The 24,434-nt window shown below is 42.2% G+C and overlaps 1 protein-coding gene across 2 annotated transcripts in view; it reads right to left on the reverse strand.

The window, feature by feature from the left end:
- The window catches only part of Ca5b (carbonic anhydrase 5B), a 55,456-nt gene that overhangs the window by 8,557 nt on the left and 22,465 nt on the right, over positions 1-24,434 (reverse strand). For both annotated transcript variants that reach the window (XM_042268877.2, XM_006973209.4), the window contains exons 3-7: positions 20,249-20,446; positions 7,031-7,149; positions 5,548-5,643; positions 3,770-3,832; positions 2,581-2,736 (exon numbers count right to left, since the gene is read on the reverse strand). In XM_042268877.2, coding sequence (XP_042124811.1) covers positions 2,581-2,736; positions 3,770-3,832; positions 5,548-5,643; positions 7,031-7,149; positions 20,249-20,446 — 632 coding nt within the window. The remainder of the gene's footprint in view (positions 1-2,580; positions 2,737-3,769; positions 3,833-5,547; positions 5,644-7,030; positions 7,150-20,248; positions 20,447-24,434) is intronic.

Raw genomic sequence — 24,434 nt, forward strand, 5'->3', positions numbered from 1 at the left:
GAACTGAAGGCATGCACACCACATAAATAACCCTAGAATATAATTTAATATAACATTTAATATGGTAACAGTTACTTCCAGTGGGCATGGTGGCGTGTACCTGTAATCCCAGAATTTGGGAGGCAGAGGTGGGGAGATCAAGAGTTCAAAGTCATCTTTAGCGACATAGTGAATTGGAGGCCAGAGTAGGCTACATGAGACAAAAAAAATTACTTTCATATTAAACACAATTATTGGTATTCTGTATCCATGGGTTCCACATAAATATTAGAAAAATACTATTGGTACTCAGGAGGCAGAAGCAGGAGGATAATTGTAATTTCTTTTTTATGAGAAATATTGATTCTCTATTTTTTAGAAATATTGATTTTCAAGTTTTTTTTTAATTTTTATTTAATTAACAGTTTTTCATTTATTTTTACATACTGACCATAGTTTCCCCTCCCTTCTCTCCTCTTATTCTCTCCCCCTAACTCCCATCTACTCCTCTCCCCATCCATTCCTCCTCTGTCTCTATTCAGAAATGGGCAGGCCTCCCATGGGCTTGAACAAAGCATGGTACATCAAGTTGAGGTAGGACCAAGCTCCTCCTCCTGCATAAAGGCTGAGCAAGGTAATCCAGCATTGTAATTTCAAGGCCAGCTTGCTCTACACAGTGCATTCTAGGCCAGCCAGGAAATTGCTTCTATTGAGCATGCACAGATATTTTTATTGTCATTATTCCCTAATCAATATAGTAGGAAAAATATTTACATTGTATGGCAATATAATCTTTAAAAATAATATACAGGTGATTTAAAGTATATTGGAAGATGTGTGTAGGATGTATGCAAATGTTAAAAACTTAAGCAATTCCATATAAGGGACTTGAGCATTGGCGTGTTTTGTATATTTGCCTCTTAAGAATCTATGGAAATGAGAGCCGGGGATATGACTCAGCAGTAGACTGCTTGCTCAGCATGCACTAGGTCTTAGGTTCAATTCTCAATACCATGTTTAAAAAAAAGTATCTTTCTGGGCGGTGGTAGTGCATGCCTTTAATCCCAGTACCCAGGAGGCAAAGGCAGGCAGATCAGAAGTTCAAGGCCAGCCGGTCTACAAAGGATGTTTGGGACAGCCAGGATTAAACAGAGAAACCCTGTCTCAAAAAAAAAAAAAAAAAAAAGAAGAAGAAGAAAAAAAATTCTGGAAATGTCAATATTTTTTCCTAGGTAGAGTCACTGATACCATGAATTGTGTTTCTATAATAATAAACAACCATCCAGGGCTGGGGAAGTGGCTTAGCAGTTAAGAGTGTTTGGGACTTGTCCTCTGGACCTACATTGGTTGGCTCACAACAAACTGTGACTCCAGCTCCAGAGGATCAGACATTCCTTGCAAGTACCCCACCCAAGTGGCATACACTCCACAGACACATGTGGATATAGAAATGAAATAAAAATGAACAGTGCCAAGCATCCCTCTGCTTCTGATACACTGCTGGCTTCTGTTTCTAATACTTTGTTGGACCTCTTTTCCTTTTCTATCAGCCTAAAGTTCACTTTGGTAGGGCCATCGTTGGTGGTGTCAGTTATATTGGCTTCAAAAAAAGTCTGGGAGAGTTTGTTTGTTTCTTGTGAAAATGCTTTGTAATCAATATACATCCCACATAGCAAATATGAGAAAATATTGGAAATTATCTGTTTGCAGTGTGAGTGTGTGTGTGTGTGTGTGTGTGTGTGTGTGTGTGTGTGTGTGTGTGTGTAGGGAGGGGTTACTGGGGACTGAACCCGGGACTAAGCAATATCCCAAGCCCATGAGCAAATATTATTGCATTTTAGTTGTAAACTAAACAAGACTTTGTGTATAGGTATAGTAATTATCAGTTCAACTGACTTTCTAAGCAAATAATAGACCATAGGTTTGAATAATATTAAATTTTCTTCATAGTCATTGTTAGAGTCTCTTTATCCTCAGCTACTATTGCAAAACTCCCTTAAGAATTATAAATACTCTGGGCATTTCCAGATTTCACTCTTCCCTTCACCTGGGTCTTGATTTTAACTAGAGATGCACAGTTACAGAGGAAGCACACAATTCCTAAGCAAATATAGAAGCAAATAGCTTATATCCTTCTATGCTTTAAGAGTTTTTCCCAGTTAAGGCTAGGGATATAGTAGCAAATGATTGCCTAGTGTATGCAAGGCCCTAAAGTCAATCCCTACCACCACAAAACAATAAAACAAGCACAAAAAATAGTTCATTTAAAGTTCCAGGCTAGGGACTGGAGAGATGGCTCAGTGGTTAATAGCACTGGCTGCTCTTCCAGAGGACCTGGGTTCATTTCTCAGCATGCACATGGAAGATTACAGCTGTCTGTTACTTCAGTTCCAGGGGATCTGATACCTTCACACCAATGCACATAAAATAAAGTTAAACAAATTATTTTTTTTTAAAGTTCCAGGCCAGGCTAGGTTACACGAGACCCTACTTCTCCCAAAACAAACAAGCAAGCAAACAAGCAAAACTAATGCCAAGATTTGAGCCCAGCTTGAACAGGCAGACTAGCGTTTCCTTGGATGGAAAATGTGTAAGGAATACCTGATCACGATCAACCTCTACTGGCTGCTTCTTAATGATCCAGGTAACGGACTCTGAGAGGGGTGGTGTAGTGAGAGACCCGGAGTAGGTCCAATAGTCTGGGCAAGTAGGCATCAGGCAGGAAGGGTCAAAAGATCCAAATTCCACCAGGGTGTCCTGTCCAAGAGAAAGAGTTACTGAGTTGTTATTATTCATTGGTGAAAGTCATTCAGGTATCAGAGGGTGAGGCAGTGATTCTAATGGAGTGTCCGGGGATCAACAGTGGTCCAGGGGAGGTCCAGGGACTCTGAGTAGCTTCTGAAACAGTCATCACTACTTAACACAAAATCACACCGTGTATTTCTGATAGTTCTCCCTGGGAGAACAGCCAAAACGTTTTCTCCTTCAATTTTGTTGGGAGGTATTAGGTAGTGGCGGCTCATAAACAGACAGGCTTCTCTTCTTTGAGAGAAACTAAAGCCCGATTGTCCTTTCAAACTAGCACAGAACTGAGGGTGTAGCACAGTGGTAGACAGCTAGACAGCTAGACAGGTAGACCTAGCATGCTCAAGGCCCTGAGTTCCATCCCTGGCACCGCAGTGAAGGAGAAAGGGGAGAAGCGGGGACGGGGGGGAGCGGGGGAGGAAGGAAGGAAAGAAAGGAGGAAGGAACGGGGTGCCAGAATCCTGGACTAAGGAGAAAGAGAAAAAAGAGGGAGACAGGAAATGAAGGAGGGAGGGGGACAGGAAGACAAGAAAACAGAAGAATGGTGCACTAATTTTCGGGAAGCAGCCCTCACGGGATTCTGAATTTTGAGGACTTCATCGTGACAGTTGGACAGAGGACACGGAGTTCTTCACTTCTAGACAAGTTAAGTTTTTGGAAAACTCTTCTCCCTCCCTACTCGTGGGAGGTAGCTGGAGAGAAGGCTGTTCTGCGTGTTTCTACAAAGATGGAGAAGGAGCTGTCAGGAGCAGAGTAAATTCCCGAGCAGCACATACATACTCAGCAAAACCAGAAAACTGCACCAAGGCAACCTCTCCTGTGCCCTGCAGTGTTTAACCTCCTCTGTGCCTGCTCTCCTCCTGCAGCAGTGTTGAAAGAGACCTGGATGCAGTTCACTGAATTTGTCTTCCTGCTTCAAAGTGCATTATCGACTCCGAGAGGCAAATATGAAATACGCTTCAAGTGATGTAAGGGGGGAGATTACCTTGTGCTTAATTGATGGCAAAGTGTCCACCAGTTTCTGTAGTTCTTTATGATGTTTACCTAGCTAAATAAAAAGAAGAAATATTACACACAATGGCCATCTCACTGCAGAAACTCAAATAGAATGTGAATCAAAATTAACCACCTGGTGGTTACATATAAACAAACCACAGGACTGCAACTATATTCCAGCTGGTAATTACAACTATTATAAACACCACTAAATTAAATTAGACTTAGAACAAAATGAACAGGCTGTTTGCTGGCAAGACCATAGCGTCTACAGAGAAAGGTGCCTCCTGCTCCAATTAAATATCATTTCTTACACTGAATTTTAAATTGATGAAATTATAAATTACCCTGGATTTTACTAATCCCCTCCCCCAAGGCAGGGTTTTACCATGTAGCTTGGGCTGGTCTCAAAGTCTTGATCCTCTTGCCTCAGCTTCCCAAACTAAGCATATTTCAAGTGTTCACTTGCCCCAGATGGCTTGTGTCTACTTTATTTGGCTGTGTATTTTTTAAGACTTATTTTATTTTTTATTTTTATGTATGTATATGTGTCTAAGGAGGGATATGTGCATGTGTGGGCAGATGCCCATGGAGTACAGAAGAGGGTGTTGAAGCCAATGAGGCTGGAGTTACAGGCAGTTGTGAGTAGCCTGATGTGCATACTGGGAACTGAGGATCAGTCTTCTACAAGATCAGCAGGCACTCTAGACCGCCAAGCCATTGCCCTAGCCCCTGGACTACACTTTTATACCATTTGAAATATATTCATAATAGTTATTGATTTTAACCACTGTTTATTTTTACCATCTATATGTAAAACATATATTTTTAGACAGTCTCACTGTGTAGTCCTGGCTGGCCTCAAACCCACAGAGATCCACTTGCCTGTACCTCCTGAGTACTAGAATTAAAGGTGTGCCACCACACTTGGCCTGGTATTAATATTCTTTGTAAAATATTAATTGTACAGAATAATGAATTTTCTTGTGATATTTCCATACACTTATATCATACACTTTAATAATATTAATTCTCCATTCCTCTCCCTCCTCTTTCCCTCTCCTATTGATCCCAACATTCTTTTTTTCCCTTTTTTGGTTTTTCTCTGTGTAGCCCTGGCTGTTCTGGAATTCACTCTGTAGAGCAGGCTGGTCTCAAGCTCAGAGATCCACCTGCCTCTGCCTCCTGAGTGCTGGGCTTAAAGGCGTGTGCCACCACTGCCCTGCACTGACTCAATGTTCTTTCTTTTTGAAGATTCATTTTTATTAGGTTTAAGTGTGTGTGTGTGTGTGTGTGTGTGTGTGCATGCGCACGCACGCGCACATACATGAGCATAGGAAGGGTTAATGTGCATTTGAGTGAAGGCATTCAAAACCCCTAGAGCTGGACTTACAGGCAATCAAAAGTTGGTGGATGTGGGTGCTGGGAACTGAACTTGGATCCTCTGCATGAGTAATACATGTTCTTAACCATTAAGCCATCTCTATAGATCTTTTTTTCCTTTTAATTCTAAATTTTCTTCAAATAAGTAACTTATATTGTAATGTTCTATCTTTTCAGTGTAAGATACAATATATCATTTGAACTTGGTGAGATGGTTAGTTTGTTTGCTTGCTTGAGACAGAGTCTCTCTCTATAGGCCTGGCTGTCCTGGAACTCATCATGTAGGCCAAGTTGGCCTGGAACTCAGAGTTCTGCCTGCCTCTGCCTCCCAAGAGCTGAGATTAAAGGTGTGCCACCGTGCCCAGCCTGAGTTTTTGTTTTTACCTTTAAAAATACACCTATCACAGCCAAACCATTTTCTTCCAGTGCTGCATCTTCAAAGCTTTCAAATTTGACTGCATTCCAATGTACCAAGTGCAGCTGAAACAACAGAGACAGTGGGGTTTCTACATGACCATGTGGGATTGCACCAAAATAAACTGACAGCCCCACCCAACATGTAACATTTAACCTTGTTTCATCACTCCAAATAGAGCCACTGAGAAAAGTATATGGCACTCTGGTGCACACTGAGACAGACATAAAGAATGGGAAGAAGACATTGTGGCAAGAACAGCAATATTACTTTGAAAGAGAGGGATTTGTTAGGGGAGAAAAAATAAAATTCACATGGTAAAGTAACTTCGCAATGATGGATCAACATTTTCTTCATTCCTATCCTGATTTGCATGAAATACTAATATCCCAAATCCATTTGCATCTAAAGGAGAGAAGATGTTTATATTAAGAGAAATTCATTCTCCCTATGAAAATTAGATGGGAGCTAAAGACAAATTTCTTCTTGGAGGGATGATCACTTAAAATGTTTTCATTTTTAGCATCACATTTAAAACTAAATTAAGGGAAAAGTTGCAAGATGAAATTCTATTTGCAAAGAGAAATTCGATTTCCTTGGGCTCTGCTTGCATTTCCATCTCCATCATTCTTCAGCCATCATTCTCAAACCTGCATTACCATCACCTACCTTCCCCAGTGAGCCACTTCCCAGTTAGCTTCCCCCTCGGAGCCCAACTGCAAGCTCTGGTGCTTTGGCACTCTGATTTCAGAAGCCTTTGATACTTTTCCCATTTCTCTCTCTCTCTTTTGCCGCAGCCTCACTTGAACTCCCACCATTTCCCACTTGGTTAACGAAGTCTTACAGCTCTACAGTAGTTTGAGATTACTGAGTAGATGAGTGTTTGGCATGCATGTATATCTGTATATCATGTATGTGCCCGGTGCCTGCTGAGGCCAGAAAGGGCATCAGATCCCCTGGAACTGGAGTAATAAATGGTTGTGGCACCATGTGAGTGTGGAGAACTGAACCCAGGTCCTTTTGCAAGAGCAACAAGTGCTCTTAACCATTAACCTATCTCTCCAGCCCCAGAATTCTGTTTTATCCTCTTAAGGTTTATTTCATGTATACTCTTCAGAATGGATATATTCTACATGTAGAAGATGGGAAGGCTTAAGTATGTCCCGTGCCAGCTAAATAGGACTTAAAGCACCATCTGAGACATCTTGGTAATTTCTTTGAACTAGAAACCTCGGAATTATCCCCACTGTTCCAGACCCATTACTCTTTGGGACCTTTTTAACATACTTCTGTTGTTCAAGCCAGGTATGAATATCTTTAATCCCAGCACTTGGGAGGCAGAGGCAGGAGGAATTCTGTGAGTTCAAAGCCAGCCTGGTCTACAGAGTGACCTCCAGGACAGCCAAGGCTACAGGAATTAAAAATAAAAGAAGGAAAGGAAAGGAAACATACCTCCGCTGGGTAGCATTTGCTGTCCACAGTGTGCTCGGAACCCCAGGCATCAATGGCCCCCCAGTGAAAATGAAACTGCTTCAGTCGGTAGTTGTGTTCCAGGGGCCCTCCCTCAATCACTGAAATGACACATCCAGCAATTCAGAGAACGTGGGGAAAAGGTGGACCCCGTCCTTGAATCATTCGGAGTATATGATGTCACATACAAGTATTTATAAAACTGATTTCCACGAAGTAAACGCATGCATAAAGATTCAGCCAAATAATATCAAGACTGAATCACATACCAAGCAACATACAGATGTTAAAGGCTATATCTCAGCTTAATTAATTAATTAATTCGACAAGTTTTCATGTATCCCAGGCTAGCCTCAAATTCTCTATATAGCCAAGGATGACCTTGAACCTGATCTTACTTTCACCTCCTGAATGCTGGGATTACAGATTGACTTGTTTTTGCATCTGTAGTTATTGGGCCTAGTTTCCATTGCGTGAAATAAAATGCAAATTTCTCTTGGTGTATTTATCCCATTCAATCAGATAAAGCCAAACTATGCAGACAAAAGATATTATAAAAAAGTTTTTATAAATTCATTTAGGCCAGCCTTCCCTCAAACTAAGAATTACCCTGTCTTAGCCTCCTAAGAGCTGGCTTTAAAGGTGTGTTTTACCACGTTCATTCTCCTTCTTGGAATAAAATGTTAATACATTTATTTGTGTGTGTGTGTGTGTGTGTGTGTGTGTGTGTGTGTGTGTGTGTGTGTGTGTCCGTGTCCCAGGTACCATCAGGCTTGGCAGTAAGCATCTTTATCTGCTGAGCCATCTCACCAGCCCCCATCCTTTTTCTTTATCTATACACTAACACCTTCCTTTTCAACTTTGGGGGTTTTGTTTTGAGACAAGGTTTCATTATGTTACCCTGGATGGCCTGGAACTTGCTGTGTTGACCATGCTGGCCTCACAGAGATATTCACCTTCCTCTACCTTTGGAGTGCTGGGATTAAAGGTGTGAACTGCCATGCCTGGCTCTTTGCAACTTTGGGGTTCTTTTTGTTTGATTGGTTTGGGTTTGGCTTTTTTCAATGTTAAAAAAAATGTTTTATGTGTATGGGTGTTTTGCCTACATGTTTTTGTCTGTGGCTCACATGCATGCCTGGTGCTTATGGAGGCCAGAAGAGGGCATCAGAGCCCTTAAAAGTGGAGTTACAGATGGTTGTGGGCCATCATATAGATATGAGGAATCAAACTCAGGTCCTCTGGAAGAGCAGTCAGTGCTCTCAACTGCTGAACTATGTCTCCAGATCCCTCTTGTCAACTCTTGAACATACTAGTGTTTCTTTCACTTTTGTTGAAATGGAATAGAACATTTGCAAAACAAAAATTATCACCAGGAAGATATGGCCCAAGAGCACATGGTTTCCAATAAATAGACTAGCATTTTCAAGATCTATTGCACAGCATGGTGGCCATAGTGAATAGAAGCATCGATTCCAAGTGTTCTACAAGAGTAGATTTTAAATGTTCTCACTATAAATAAATGGTATGTGAGGTGATGGATAAGTTAATTAGCTTGATATCATCATTCAACAATACGTACATATACAAAAATATATACTGCATTCCATCAATATATACAGTTGTCAGTAAATAAGAAACACAACAGTTATTACCCAGTTCCCTTTAGACAGAATAAGCAATGTGAACCATCACACAGTTTACCACTGGCATTAGTGATGAATAACAAATACTTTTTGTTTAAACTATTTTTTGAACACCAATGAAATCAGTACAGTATAAGAATATTTAGCCAGGTGGTGGTGGCACACACCTTTAACCCCAGCACTTGGGAGGCAGAAGCAGGCGAATATCTATGAGTTAGAGGCCAGTCTGGTCTACACAGTGAGTTCCAGGACAGCTAGGGCTACATAGAGAACCCCTGTCTCCGTGTAAAACTAAAACAACAACAACAAAAAAGAATGTTCAGGAAAAATAACTTTTAGAAGCAGTCCTGTGGGCTGCTCATGCTTTTAATCCCAGTACTCTGGAAGCTGAGGCAGGCAGATCTCTATGAGTATGAGGCCAGCCTGGTCTAGATAGCATGCTTCAGGTCAGTCAAGTCTACATGGTACAACCTGGTCACATGAGGGGAAAAAAGTCACTCTGCAATCCACTTTGAGCTGTGCTGATCCCCACCCCCAACTCTGCTAAAGCATATCAGCTCCTTATTTCTTCTGTCTCATTAGACTCTAGACTCTAGCAACATCTGTACATGGTCAAACCAACCCGGCAGCACTACAAGCACCCATCTCGTGCATCTTAATGATCTTCAGAGTTTACTATGTCATCAGTTGCAACTTACGTGCACAAATGATGGAGTCTGGAAACCCCAAGGACCAAACACACTGATGTATCAGGCAGTGGTCCGCTCTGTATCTTACTGGCCTCTAAAGTTTTCTCACATAATTTCTTCTTTAAATAATGGTTTTGCCAGGCATGGTGGCACAAGCCTTCAATCCAAGCACTCAGGAGGCAGAGACAGGTGGATCTCTATGAGTCTGCATAGTAAAACCTTGTCTGAAAAAATGTGGGAAGTGGGGCATGACATTTTCATTAAAGTCACCAAGGTTGATTTTTTTTCCTTTGGAGGGCAGGGGTGATATAGAGTTAATGGCCCAAATCATTATTTTAATAGGAACACAATACTACAATGAACTGAAATAAAAATGTTCCCTTTCCCTAAAAAAAAAAAAAATACTTTTTTTTGAAATAGGGTTTCATGTAGTAGAGGCTGGCTTTGGATTCACTGTGTAGCAGAGGATGGTCTTGAACTTCTGATCCTCCTGTCTCCACCTCCCAAGTGGTGAGATTACCCATGTGTGCCACGGGTCTTTTTTTTTTTTTTTTTTTTTTGTGGTCCTGATGCTTGCTTGACTTTGTGCATGCTAGGCAAGCATTCTACCAAGTGAGCCACATGCCCAGCTCCATTTTTCTAAAGCTCTAAATTGTGAACATGCTTTTGCCAAATATTTTATCTAATCTTCTGAATAAAATTGAAGTTCTAATCCCAAGTAAAGTGACACAGAGAAAGGGGCCAGTTTTTCTTTTCTTTCCCTAGGACAACACTGGAAATACACCCTGGCCCTTGACTGCATGTTTCCTCCAATGATAATGAGCAAAGCAGAGAGACGTCACCACCAAAGTGGTTGTGAGGGAAATGAGAGGCAGCATTGGTCTCAGTATGTTTCAATTCTCCACATAGCATCGGTTCACACCACATTAAATACATTTTTAAATTCACGTGCCCAGATTTAAAGCTGGAAAATTTCAGAGCTAGGACAATAACTCAGTGGTTAAACAACTTGTGCCCAAGTGTGAGGACTAGGGTTTGAATCCCCAGGACCCACATCAAATGTGAGGTGGGTGGGTGGGTGAGGTGCTCCATCTGTAATTCCAGCCCAGGAAGCAGGGACTGGAGATAGCCAGAATAAGCTAGCTAGCAAGACTAGCATCAGTAGTAGGCTCTGGTTTGGACTGGCAGACCAATCAATAGGGAGGAAGAGAGGTTGAAACCAACCTCAGGCTTCCACATGTCCATGTGCTACCACAAGTATGCAAAAAAAAACACGCATACCACACACATATGAAAAATGGAAACAGGAAAAAATTAAAGCTGGACAGTTTCATGCAAAAATACATATTTTAAGCAGACTTGCATCAGTGAGACTCCTTTGGCCATTATGGGCACATAGTTTCATTGGACAACAGGCTGGGGGTGGTGGTGGAAAAAGCTGGCCCCTTGAGTAGACCCATTTGTTCTCCATTGCTACTGTTTCCTTCAAACTCTGCCGGTCTCACTCACTCTCATTAGCTCCCCGGCCTGTAGATAGAACCACATGGTGGTTCCTGGGAACAAAGAGCTCAGAGGACCAGCACTGGCTCCAGCACTTACCTAAGTTACGGCATCCTTAGTGTGTGCTTAGCATCCTGTCTATGTAAACTGTACAACAGGGGGAGGCACATGATATGGTTGAGAGGATGAACTTTGAAGGAAAAGAACCTTGCTTTGGACCCATTGGCTACGTGTCACTGAGACCCCGTAGGCAAGGAGTTAGATAGGAGGTAACCAAGGAAACAGTAGCTCTCTGTTGGGAGTTGTGTCTCTTGGTTTCGGAGGGAGATGAGACATGAGGAAATTAGTCAAATTGTAACTGTACACCGGGAACTTAGCCTCCTATGGTCCTCACTGTAGTTAAACACCCTTGAAGCTGCAGTTACATTTGTCCCCGTGTATCAGAAACCCAAGGCCATAGGAAATAAAGGGACCAGCTTCCACCCTGAGTGCTTGCTTGCACTGAAGAACTTCCTTAATCACCAAACATGCTTACTAGCAAAGAGTCTGCTTCCTCACTAGCTCCAGGCTTCATATAGTATTCCCTGCATTGGGAGATTTTAGGAAAAAGATTTATATTTATGTGTATGAGTGTTTTGCCCGCATGTGTGTATGTGAACCACATGTGTGCCTGGTACCCAGGGAGGTCGGAAGAGGGTGTCAGATCCCCTATAAATGGAGTTATGGGTGGTTGAGAGTCACCACGTAGGTGCTGGAAACTACCTAGGTACTTTAGAAGAGCAGTAAGTGCTCTTCATCACAGAGCTGTTGCTCCAGCCCCACATTGTGGTTTTGGTACCCTCCTTTAAGAGGCTTTTAAGAGGCTCATGGGAAGAAAGGCCCTAAAAGGGAGATCTGGTCCACCATGATTTGAGAGGGTACTAAGGGTCACCTTACTTTTATGAATATGCTACCCACCTCATAAGTATTGATTAAAACGTCTTTAAAACTCACTGCGATAGTTGTACCTGACCTTTGGTCCACCTTGGCTTGGTCCATTCTCTTCTGAGCGCATGGTTTGCTTTACTCTGCTTAAATGAGCTTCTGCTTAAACTGTCGACACCTCACCTGACTTTTTTCCCTTTGCAAAGACAAGAACCAAGGAGAAGCTTTACCCGGTGACATCACTTGCCAAATGTGCTGGCACTTTCTAACTTTATGCCCAGTCATCCCCATCCCTGGGTATTCATAGTGTTGTATGATCCTGTCCCCCGGGTGTGAGTTGGGCCTCAAGACCTATTTCTAAGGGAGGAAGTGGCAGAATGTCTCTCTGGGAATTAAATTACAAAAAGGTTGTCCTGACATTCCTCACATGCTTGTTTGAAAAGCTTGATGAAGCCTGATGTTACGTGATAAGTGGTCCTTAATAAGAAAAAAAAATCCCTCGTTAGTGAGTAACTCCGCCAAAGTAATAAATCAGATCAGACCAAATTAATAAATCCAGGTTTAATCCGAGCAAAGCGTTCCTGGATGGCCCCAGGGGAAGAGGAGAAACCATGAGGGAAAACCAGGAGGGGAAGCCCATGGGCCAGACCTTAAATACCCCCTGGAGTGGAGCAGCTGCTTGACAGACTTTCTCAGGAGTGGGGTCTGGAGAGAGCAGCTGAGGGCGGGGTCTGGAGAGAGCAGCTGAAGGCGGGGTCTGGAGAGGGCAGCTGAGGGCGGGGTCTGGAGAGGGCAGCTGAGGGCGGGGTCTGGAGAGGGCAGCTGAGGGCGGGGTCTGGAGAGGGCAGCTGAGGGCGGGGTCTGGAGAGGGAAGCTCCAGGGGAGATCCCCACAATCCTATGAAGAAGTCTTCAGGACAAGAAAGTGAGGTGGCCTCTAGCTATTGTCACTTGAGTTTGCAAAATCCTTTGCCTAGGGAAGGAACCTTGGGATGAAAGCCCAAACATGACTAATACTTGCTCACAGCCCTGTGAGAAACTCAGGCGCAGAGCACTCAGCTAAGCTGTGTCCAGATTTTCTATATATACTGGTTTCCAAGAACCAGCTCCTGCTACCCCTCTGAGCTTGCTCTGCTGCCTCCTCCTTCTTACAGTTGACACACAGTGCAAACATGACACAACTTCACCCCTCTGTGAACATGCAGACTCCTTATGTGTCACCTCTTCCAGGAAGCCTGTCCCTCTGCCCCATACACATACCGCTGTCACAGCTATGACTACTCTACAGCAGCAGCATCTCTTCTAAGGTCTGTCTCTCCACCATACTATCAACTCCTTAAAGGCGGGGACCACATCTTTCCTTCCTTCCTTCCTTCCTTCCTTCCTTCCTTCCTTCCTTCCTTCCTTCCTTCCTTCCTTCCTTTCTTTCTTTCTTTCTTTCTTTCTTTCTTTCTGTTTTTTTGTTTGTTTGTTTGTTTTCCGAGACAGGGTTTCTCTGTGTAACAGTCCTGGCTGTCCTGAAACTAGCTCTGTAAATCAGGCTGACCTCCGCCTCCCGAGTGAGTGCTGGGATTAAAGGCATGCACCACCACCACCTGGCTTCTTCCTGTTTCTTTTCTGAGTACCTGGCATAACCTTGAGCCTATGCTGAAGCCCTGGTAGAGAGGAGATATTCTCAAGAGAGATACTTGTGCACTTTCCCCCATCAATTAGAGGGAAAAAAAGAACCTCTGGTAGGTCTGGAATGGGATCTTATAACCCCTCCCCCACCACCATACACATACATACTTTTGGCCTGGATATAAATAAAAACTGTCTCTGTAGCTTCTTCAAAAGATGGGGCTGGAAAAATATCCACATGTAGAAGATTAAAAATAGACCTCCTTCACCCTGAATAAACATCAACACCACAGCAGGCATGGTGGTGTATGCCTGTAATCCTAGCACTCAAGAGGTGGAAGCAGAAGAATCAGGAATTCAAGGCTACAGGAGATCCTGCCTCAAACAAATAAGCACTCTTGGCCCCAAGTCAACTCCAAAGGGACCAAAGATAGTAATAGAAGACCTCAAGGGGGCTGGAGAGATGGCTCAGTGGTTAAGAGCACTGATTGCTCTTCCAGAGGACCAAGGTTTGATTCCCAGCACCCATGTGGTGGCTCATAACCATCTGTAACTCCACTTCCAGGAGATCTGACGCCCTCTTATGGCCTATGCAGGCATTGAGTGCACATAGTGCAGAGACATACATGTTGTTGGAACACCCACATACATAAAATAACAAATTTTAAATTAAAAGATTCCTTGAACTGAAACTGTTAGAGCCAAAAACATAGGAAAAGCAATTCAAGATATAAGCATAGGCAAGGTCTTTCCAAATAGGACTTTTATAGTTTAGGAGATAATAGCAAGAACAGATGCATGGGGTTGCATGGAATTTAAAAGCTTCTGTACAGCAAAGGGAACAATTAGTAGAGTAAGATATCCTGCAGCGAGGGGGAAAAGATCTTAGCTAACTATACATATGACAGAGGATCAGAGGATGTGTGTGTGTCGGGGGGGGGGGGCTGTATTTCCTCTGACCTCCCCACATTCACCTGCCAAACAGAATCCCTGCAGATTAAGGAGGAAGTGGGCATAGGCATTCCTGGGAATGATGGAAATATTATAAAATCAGACTGTACTGATAGTGACACCACTCTGTAAGTTTACTAAAAATAATTCATTTTAAAAAAAATGTAGAACCAAACTAGGGAAGGAGAACTGAAAAGGTTTTGGAAAGCATTCTTACTGGATTCACCACCTGCTGGTGCCCATAAAAGTATAAAGAGATACACGATTGGATGATGGATAGGCAGCACCCTTAGGAGAACAATGGGACTCTCCCCTCCTCCTCCTGAGTGCCGGTAAGAATCTCAAGGAAGCTGATTAAGTTGATGCCAGGGATCATTCATGTCTGCCCAGGAATAATACAGTGCCCTCCTCTGTTGTGGAGTATTACTTTAACTATGTAAAGACGTGCTACATTTGTTTACGCTGCATTTGTTTAACTATGTAAAGATGCCTTGCATTTGTTTTTCCTTGCCTGTCTAAGGCACCTGATTGGTTGAATAAAAAGCTGAATGGCCAATAGCTAGGCAGTAAAGGGATAGGCGGGGCTGGTGGGTGGAGAGAATAAGTAGGAGGAAGAATCTAGGCTGGGGGAGAAGAGAGAATGAGGGAGAAAGAAAGAAAGATGCCCAGGGCCAGCCAGCCAGGCAGCCACAAGACAGACAGACATGGAAGAAGCAGGAAAAGTTGGACATACAGAATGAAAGATAAAAAGCCCTGAAACAAAACACAGATGACGAGAAACAGGTTAAATTAAGCTATATGAGCTAGTGGGACAAGCATATGATAAGGCCGAGCATTCATAACTAATAATAAGTCTCTGTGTTATGATTTGGAGGACGGCAGTCTGAGAAAGACTGTTAAACTCCCTGACACTTTGTCATATTCACCATGTACTCATTAAGATCAGTAACTGTGTGTGTCCTTTTCAGGGGGTATGATGGTCGGATTTTTGTTTTCTTTTGTTTTGTTTTTTGATTTTGAGATAGGATTTCTCTGTATAGTTCTGGCTGCCCTGGAACTTGCTCTATAGACCAGGCTGACCTTGAACTTATAGAGGTCCACCTGCCTTTGCCTCCCAAGTGCTGGTATTAAACACTTGAAAACAGAGTCTCAGTTGGAGACTCTCTAGGTCAGGTTGGCCTGTGGGAATGTCTTTGGGAGATTATGTTGACTGCTAACTGAGATAGGAAGACCCACCCTGAATACAAGTGCCACCATGGCTTGGCATCATGGCTTGGCTCTGGATCGTGTAAGAGTAGAAAAAAGCTAGCTAGGCAGAACCAGCAAGCAAAGATTTCAGATATTTAAGATTAAGCATTTCTCTCTCTGATCTTGACCATGGATGTGAAGCTTTCATTTCTGCCTTGACTTCCCTGCAGTGATGGAGTGTAACCTGGAACTGTAGCCAAATAAACCCTTTCTTCCCTGTGTTGCTTTTTGTCAGGATATTCTATCACAGCAACAGACATAAAACTAGAACAGGGGAACCAGATAACAAAGCCATACTCCAAAGAGGACCATGGTGTGGCATGCTCACATGCCTTCTCTTCTGAAGGTGTACGTGTCTGTAAGGAAAGTTGTGTTGCCTCCTCAGTCATCCCGGTCATCGCGTCTTCTTTCATGGTTTTCTTGGCCCATCTAATTGACCCTTTGTCGATTCTGTTGCTCCTTCTGAAGAACCACTGTTTCATTCCATTGATTTCTGCTCAGCTCATTATATTATATTATGTCCTTCTTTCTTGCTTTGGGTTTAGCTTCTTCTTCGGGTGCAGTTTCTTAGGGTGGGAAGCTAAGTTTAGCGAAGGGACAGCGCTCTTCTCTGTTATGGGCCTTTTCCGTCTGTGCACTCCCCCCAAACACTCCTTTCTGTCCCATAACTTCCCTGGCTCCTTCTCCTTCACTTTATTCCAGATCATACAACATACTCTGCAGCAGCATTTCTTAGGGCATTTTCATTTTGGATTGTATTTTGAATCTCATAGATTAGATTTTTCTCCCTAGAACTGTTCCTTGCTTTTCTTCATTTCCAGCCTGTCTTTGCTTTCTTTTTTTTTTCTTTCTTTTTTTTTTTTTTTTTTTTTTTTTTTTTTTTTTAAAGATTTATTTATTTCATTATGTATACAATGTTCTGTCTGCATGTATCCCTTCAGGCCAGAAGAGGGTGCCAGATCTCATTACAGATGGTTGTGAGCCACCATGTGGTTGCTGAGAAATGAACTCAGGACCTCTGGAAGAACAGCCAGTGCTCTTAACTTCTGAGCCATCTCTCCAGCCCTGTCTTTGCTTTCTTGTATTATTTCTTTACTTTTGATGTTCCCATGCTCTACTTTTGCCCCTGTTGGAGTAATATGAATTTTTTTGAGACAGGATGAAGAAATAACAATGAAGAATAAGCAGGAATTAAGAGGCAGTCAGTCACTGAAAGGAAAAATGAGAAAGAGAGAAAGTTATGGACTTATTAGAGATTGACAGTATTCTATAGGAAATAATAATCAAGCACTATAAAAGAGCTGTCATTTTTAGTCCTTTCTGAGAAAATAAATAAGCAACTCCTCTAGATTTTTTCTTGCATGTTCATAAAAACAAACCATGACAAAGAGTGTAACTGACTCCTAGAGACTGACTCACTCAGGGAAACAGGATCAGAGGGATTTTAGTCAGGTGGGTCTGTAGTACCAGAATCTATTGTGATGAAAACAGCAGTTATTTGTTTCTCATCTGAGATTACCCATGCAAATGAATAGAATAGGACTTTTTGAATCTACAGTTCAAAAGAAAAGAGAGACTAAAAACTTTCACATTTTAAATTGTAGAACAGCTATTTAAGCCAGGTTGTGGCACACATGCAAAACCAACACTTGAGAGGCAGAGGCTGGAGGATCAGGAGTTCAAGATATCCTTAGCTACACAGAGAGTCAGAGACTAGCCTTGGCTACATGAGATCCAGTCTCAAACAAAACTCTGAACACTCTTGGGCTTAACTCATTTGTCTAAGAGAAGCCATTGAACAGCTTTCTGAGATTCCCAGCTCAACACAGTAATGATAAATTGTCAACCTGCTAAGTCTACCAAGGGCTTTCAAAGCTGACTAACACCCTAGGATCTGCAGACAAAAAGAAAGATTACCAGCAACTGGGCTATAACTGAGCTCTGAAGGGACTCTGAAGTCTATCCAGAGTGAATGTGTGCAGGTAGGCACCCTCAGCTATCCAGAGTGAATGTGTGCAGGTAGGCACCCTCAGCTATCCAGAGTGAATGTGTGCAGGTAGGCACCCTCAGCTATCCAGAGTGAATGTGTGCAGGTAGGCACCCTCAGCTATCCAGAGTGAATGTGTGCAGGTAGGCACCCTCAGCTATCCAGAGTGAATGTGTGCAGGTAGGCACCCTCAGCTATCCAGAGTGAATGTGTGCAGGTAGGCACCCTCAGCTATCCAGAGTGAATGTGTGCAGGTAGGCACCCTCAGCTATCCAGAGTGAATGTGTGCAGGTAGGCACCCTCAGCTATCCAGAGTGAATGTGTGCAGGTAGGCACCCTCAGCTAGGTCTGCCCATTAGGCCAACATGGATAACAGTAGTGCTGCAGCACAGTCACAGGGCTTTAGTTTGCTGTTTTGAAATTTCCTGGAATTCGTACACATGGGGTAATATGAGCTTCCAGTTGAAATGGGAACAGACTCTATAGTTTGGGGGAAAGTATGAGAAAAATGTTCATGAATCAGTAAGGAAAAGGAGCAAATTCCTTCCTAGTTTTGAGGTATATTAAGTAACACATTCAGAGCAGTGTGGAAAGATAGCTCAGTGGGTAAAAGGATTTGCTGTGCAAGCATTAGGACCTGGGTGTTAATCCCCAGCACTCATGCAAAAAAAAATTGGTGTGGCCACATTGGAGTTACACATGCTTGTAACTCCAGCATTGGAAGAGAGAAAGAGCATCCCAACATTTTAATGGCTGGCCAGCCTGGCTGAAATGAAAGCTCTAGGTTCTGTGAGAGACCCTGTCTGAAGGGAATAAGGTGGCTAGTAATAGAGTAAGATACCTGACATCCTTTTGTGGCCTCTGTATGCAAGTGCATGGGTACACACATTTGCATATACTACACACACACATGCACCCACACAGAACAAAGCAGAGAATGGGGGATGTAGAAACATTTTAGTGCTGTGGGATAATGCTTTTGCACACTGTTTTAATAAAACACTGATTGGTCAGTAGCCAGGCAGGAAGTATAGGCAGGATAAGCAGACAAGGAGAATTCTGGGAAGAGGAAGGCTGAGTGAAGAGACACCAGCCCACTGTCTAGGGAGCAGCATGTAATGGCACACAGGTAAAGCCACGGAACATGTGGAGAAATATAGATTAACAGAAATGGACTGAGTTTAAGTGTAAGAGCTAGTCAGTAGAAAGCCTGAGCTAATGGCCGAGCAGTTTTAATTAATATAAGCCTCTGTGTGTTTACTTGCATCTGAGCAGCTGCGGACCAGGCAGGACACAGGAAAACTTCAGCTACATTTTAGTACAAAAGGACAGGTTTGAATACTGAATCATAGCAGAGAAGGATTCTAGAAGGAAGATAATGAGAGAGAGAGAGAGAGAGAGAGAGAGAGAGAGAGAGAGAGAGAGAGAAAGAAAGCACTGAAAGAGTGGTCTGTTTGTAGTCCAGGGAGTCAAAAAAGCCAGAACACCATATCTAAGCATCAAAGAATTACAGTAAAATGCAAATAAATCAAAGAAACAAGTGAGATTTCCAGACAAGTTAAATATGCCGATGCTTTTAAATTACATGGTTTTTTTTGTTTTTTTTTTTTTTTTTACCTTATCCAGCATCACTGTCACTGATTCATCTTCTATATTCATGAGAGAAAGCCATTTTCTTTGAGCTCAGGAACTGTCAAAGTCAGTTCTAATGGTATCCGAGGTCTGCTAATCTTCATGAATGGTGTTCTGTCTACTGTAAGACCCTTAGCACCATCCCTGATCCAGAATCACTAAATGCTACTTATGTTCTCCTTCCCTGATAGTTGAAATACCCAAAAATGTCTACAGAGTTTCCTGAAAATCCCCAGTCCAAGGACTGGGAGAGGAAATGGAGTGATGGGAAGCAGGTGTCAAAACTGTTCCTAATTAAGAACCACTACATTAGCTATACTATTTCTGAATAGTAATTGTTTCAAAGCAATAATTACTGGACATCATTAAATTCGTAGTGTTTTGTTTGAGATGGGATCTCTCTCTCTCTGCAGCCCTGGCTGCCCTGCACCTCGCTCTGTTGCTCTGTAGACCAGACTGGCCTTGAACTCACAGAGATCTACCAGCCTCTGCCTCCAGAATGTTGGGATTAAAGGTATATGTCACCACACCCTGCAAAACTAAGTAATACTGGTTAATAAAACTACCATAATGTAAGTTTCTTATTTTTCTAATATGTGACTCATTTTAACTAGTTAAGACTATATAACCTAGCACACAATAAATATTATTTTTGCCCCATTTCAGGTATATTGCAATCTGATAAGTTAAATGTGATTAATAATATTTCTGTTTAATATGATAATTCATGTAAAGTCAGCAGAGGAAAATTTGTATATATTGAATATATACATACAAAATAAATTTCCAGCAAAGATAAATTTCACTGGTTATAGAATTTATATGTAAGTAATAAAATATCACTTATATTGGATGGAAGAAATTATTATAAAAACATTTTTACGTATATTCAAAAAGTAAAAGCAATGAGTTTCACATCACTGTACCATGGAGACTGCCTGGTGTGTCCTATTTGATATAACATAGTTCCTTTCACTATACAAATGACTACCAGATCTTTCTTTTACCTGATTTATCTGTAGAATCTTCAAATTCCACGAGGAAAGAGTACCCATTATTCCAGATGTGGAGGCAGGTGGCCGGGTCGTAAGAGAGAGTGAGTGGTTTTAAGCCAGGGTCATAAACACTGTCCCTCCATCGGATGTTGATGGGTGACTGCCGATCACCCGCAGGAACAAGGTCCAAGTTCTCCCAGAGTGGAGGTACTAGGAGAGAGCAAGTCCAGGTAGTTAGCAAAAACAACCACTATCTAGCACCACACGCAAGACCATCCCATTTGGGAAGAAGCCAAAGAGGCAAAGGCAGCTCACAGTCTCAGAAATTAGCTGTTTGGGGCCTTAATCAACTATGTAAAGCCGATCAGGGCAGGCCAGAGAGCACCTTGCAGGGGAGTCTTCGTCTGTCATCTCATAAAACCAACCCATCTCAGCCTGCCATCAGTTCTGTGGACTCAGCAAAATACACGGGGATTAGAGTGTGGAACCAGTTTTCACAAACGCCGCTCTTGGTTTCATTGCAATTTCTTGAACTCCGACCACCTCAACTGGTTTCAAATACAAAGTCAAGTGAACTTTCAATAACAGACCTTTATCTCAACAAAGGAAACACGGTTGGGACTGTTGGAAAACAAACTTTAATTCAATATTGTCAGTTTTCAGTTGGTTGGCCAGTATAGCCTGCCTCCTAGAAAATGATTGTGCCACACAAGTGTGCATGCCAGGTTCACCTCTACAAACAACTGTGAGGACGAAGCAGCCTCCCACCCTATAAGGCCTGGATAGACACCAGCATTGCTGAGGTCTCTCAAGTCCCCAGTTTGTCAAAAGAATGTGGACACAATCTCTTGAGGCATACCATACAGTTTGTCCAAAACAGGCACTCACTATATGGCTTGTGCTGCTCCCTCCTTCATAGAGGCAAGCCCAGGTCTTTGCCGCAATAAATATTAGCAGACTTTCTGATGATAACACATATGTTAAGCCACCCAGAAATGATGAATAGAACCCACACCTATCAATTTTGGGTGGTCTGCCTTGTCAAACTGGACAGCTGCATGTAAAAGAATCCAAACAATACAAATTTATCACCCTGCACAAAATTCAGCTCCAAATGTATCAAAGACCTCAGCATAAAACCAGATACAGTGAATTGGATAGAATAGAAAGTGGGGAATAGCCTTGAATGCATTGGCACAGGAGAAGACTTTCTGAACAAAACACCGTTAGCCCAGGAACTAAGGTCAACAATAAATGGGACCTCATGAAACTGAAAAGCTTCCGCACAACAAAGGACACCATCATTCAGACAAAGCAACAGCCTACAGAATGGAAGATTTCTACCAACTATGCATCTGATAGAGGACTAATATCCAAAATATATAAAGAATTCAAGAAACTAGACATCAAGAAAACAAATAACCCAATTAAAAATGGGGTACAGATCTAAACAGAAAATTCTCAATGGCAGAAGCTCAAATGGTTGAGAAGCACTTAAAGAAATGTTCAACATCCTTTGCCATCAGGGAAATGCAAATCAAAAGGGTTTTCATCTATCGCCATCAGAATGGCTAAGATCAGTAACACAAGTGACAGCTCATGCTGTCCAGGATGTGAAGTAAAGGGAACACTCCTCCACTGCTGGTGGGAATACAAACTTGTACAGCCACATGGAAATCAGCATGGTGGTTCCTCAGGAAGATGGAAATTGATCTACCTCAAGACCCAGCTGTACCCAAAGATGCTTCATCCTACCCCAGAAACACTTGTTGCTCTATCCATAATATCCAAACACTGGAAACAATCTAGATGTCCATCAACCGAAGAATGGATAAAGAAAATGTGGCACATTTACATAATGGAGTATTATTCAACTGTTAAAAAAAGAAATTGTGAAACTTACAGATAAATGGATGGAACTAGAAAAAAAATCATCCAGAATGAAGTAATCCAGACTCAGAAAGACAAAAATGGTATGTATTTGCTTATATGTGTATATTAGCTATTAAGTCAATAATAACCAAGCTGCAACCCATGGAATCACAGAATAAGAGACTGGGGAGTGGAGACATATCTCCCTAGGAAAGGGAAATGGTATAGATAGTTGTGGATGAATGGGGGTGGCTGGAACAGGAGGATCAGGTTGGGAGAGGGAGGGAAAAACAGGGATGAGGGAGAGAATATGGGGAGAAATAGCTAAAATTAAGGACCATCTGAAGGGTAGTATGGAAACCATATATATATATGAAGGTGATCTAAATGAGATTATCATAAATGAAGGAGACAGAGCCCCAACTGAACATCTCCTGTTACCAAATGAAGTTTCCAGTACTGGGACTGGGTTACACCTAATTGAGTTGTTGGTTAAGGGGTCTCATGGGAACCCCCAAACAACCAAAGCTGTTGCTGAGACTACCAGTTTATGCTCTCCACAAACTGATGGTAAGGCCCTATTGCTGAAGACAACACCTACACAATTCGTTTGAACATGGAGAAACTGAGCTGGTGCCTACATAGAGTCTTCACCCCTATGTTCTAGCATCTTTGATACTCTGCATGTTACCAAAAGAGAGACCTAAACACCAGCCCAGCCACAAACCCTTTGATCTACAATGGTGAGCTGCCTGCAAGATGTGCTGGTGCAATAGTGGCACAAAGCTTGTGGGAGTAACCAACCACTATCTGACTTGAGTTAAGGTGCACTCCACGAGATGAAATTCATACTTGATGATCCTTGGGTGAACAAGAACCTAAGAATAGACAGCCCAGGGACCTAGCCTAAAACCAAATACTACTGTTCTGCTGAAAGAACAAAGCAAAAAAAATGACTTCTAACGACATTCTGCTCTACTCATAGAGCAGTGTCTTGCTCAGCCATCATCAGAGAAGCTTCCTCCTGCAGCAGATGAGAACAAATACAGAGACCAACAGTCAGACAACATGCAGAGTGAGAGACCTGGGAACATTCATCCTGAAATGGGATGTGTTCATTAAATCCCTCCCCTCAGGGCTCAAGGAACCCTGTGGGAAAGGAGGTGGAAAGAACCAGAGAGGATAGAGGATACCAAGGAAACAAGGCCTGATGAATCAACACGATCAAAGCTCATTATGAACTCAGAGACTGAAGCAGATGCACAGGGTCAGCACAGGTCTGCACCAGACGGGGTCCTAGAGCTGAAAGGAAAAGTGGACACATGCCCCTATCCCTAACCCAGCAGTGTCTCCAACTGATAACCACTTGCAAATGAAAATTTAGTTTTCTCCAAGGGAAACAAAGTATTCTTAAGGGTAGACTGCATGCCCCATAGTACATGACCAACAGAAAACAAACAGCATCTTTGAAGGTTCTGTGTCTCATAATGCTGTGACAGGGCTTTTTTAATCCTTTTTTTTTTTTTCAAGATAGGGTTTCTCTGTGTAGCCTTGGCTGACCTGGAACTCGATCTGTAGACCAGTCTGGCCTGGAACACCTACCTCTACCTCCTGAGTGCTTAGGTTTAAAGGCATGTGCCACTACTGCTGGCCTTATTTTTTATTATATGTATTTTTAATTTTTTTCTCCCTTTTTACCCTTTATGTCTTTTGTCTATATATCACGGCTTACAGTTTAGTGTTTTTTATGGGATTCCTGGGTGTGCGAACAAGTGAGTGTCTGCATCTCTATCTGTTTCTTGTGCCTTTTCTTGTGCTCTTTCCCTTCTGTTTGTTTGTTTTGTCCTAATCCAACACGCTGGTGTTTCTTTTATCTATATATTATATTATATTATATTATATTATATTATATATTATATTATTCCTTAGAAGCCTGTTTATTTTCTAGCCTACATAGGTCTACATAGTGAGTTCCAGGATAGCCAATGATATATAGGGAGACCCTCAAAAATAATAATGATGATAATAATAATAATAATAATAATAATGATAAAAATGCTGGGCATGGTGGCATACACCTTTAATCCCAGCACTTGGGAAGCAGATGCAGTCAGATCTCTGGGTTCAAGGCCAGCCTGGTCTATGTAGTGAGTTCCAAGATAGCCAGGGCTATATAGAGAGACACTGACTAAAACATAATAATAATAATAATAATAATAATAATAATAACAATAACAATAATAATAATAATAGAAGCCTGTTTATTTTCTAATGAGAGATAGAAAGGGGTGGACCTGGATGAAGGGGAGGTAGAGAGGAACTGGGA

This window comes from Peromyscus maniculatus, chromosome X (assembly GCF_049852395.1).
Source record: "Peromyscus maniculatus bairdii isolate BWxNUB_F1_BW_parent chromosome X, HU_Pman_BW_mat_3.1, whole genome shotgun sequence".
Lineage (NCBI taxonomy): Eukaryota > Metazoa > Chordata > Mammalia > Rodentia > Cricetidae > Peromyscus > Peromyscus maniculatus.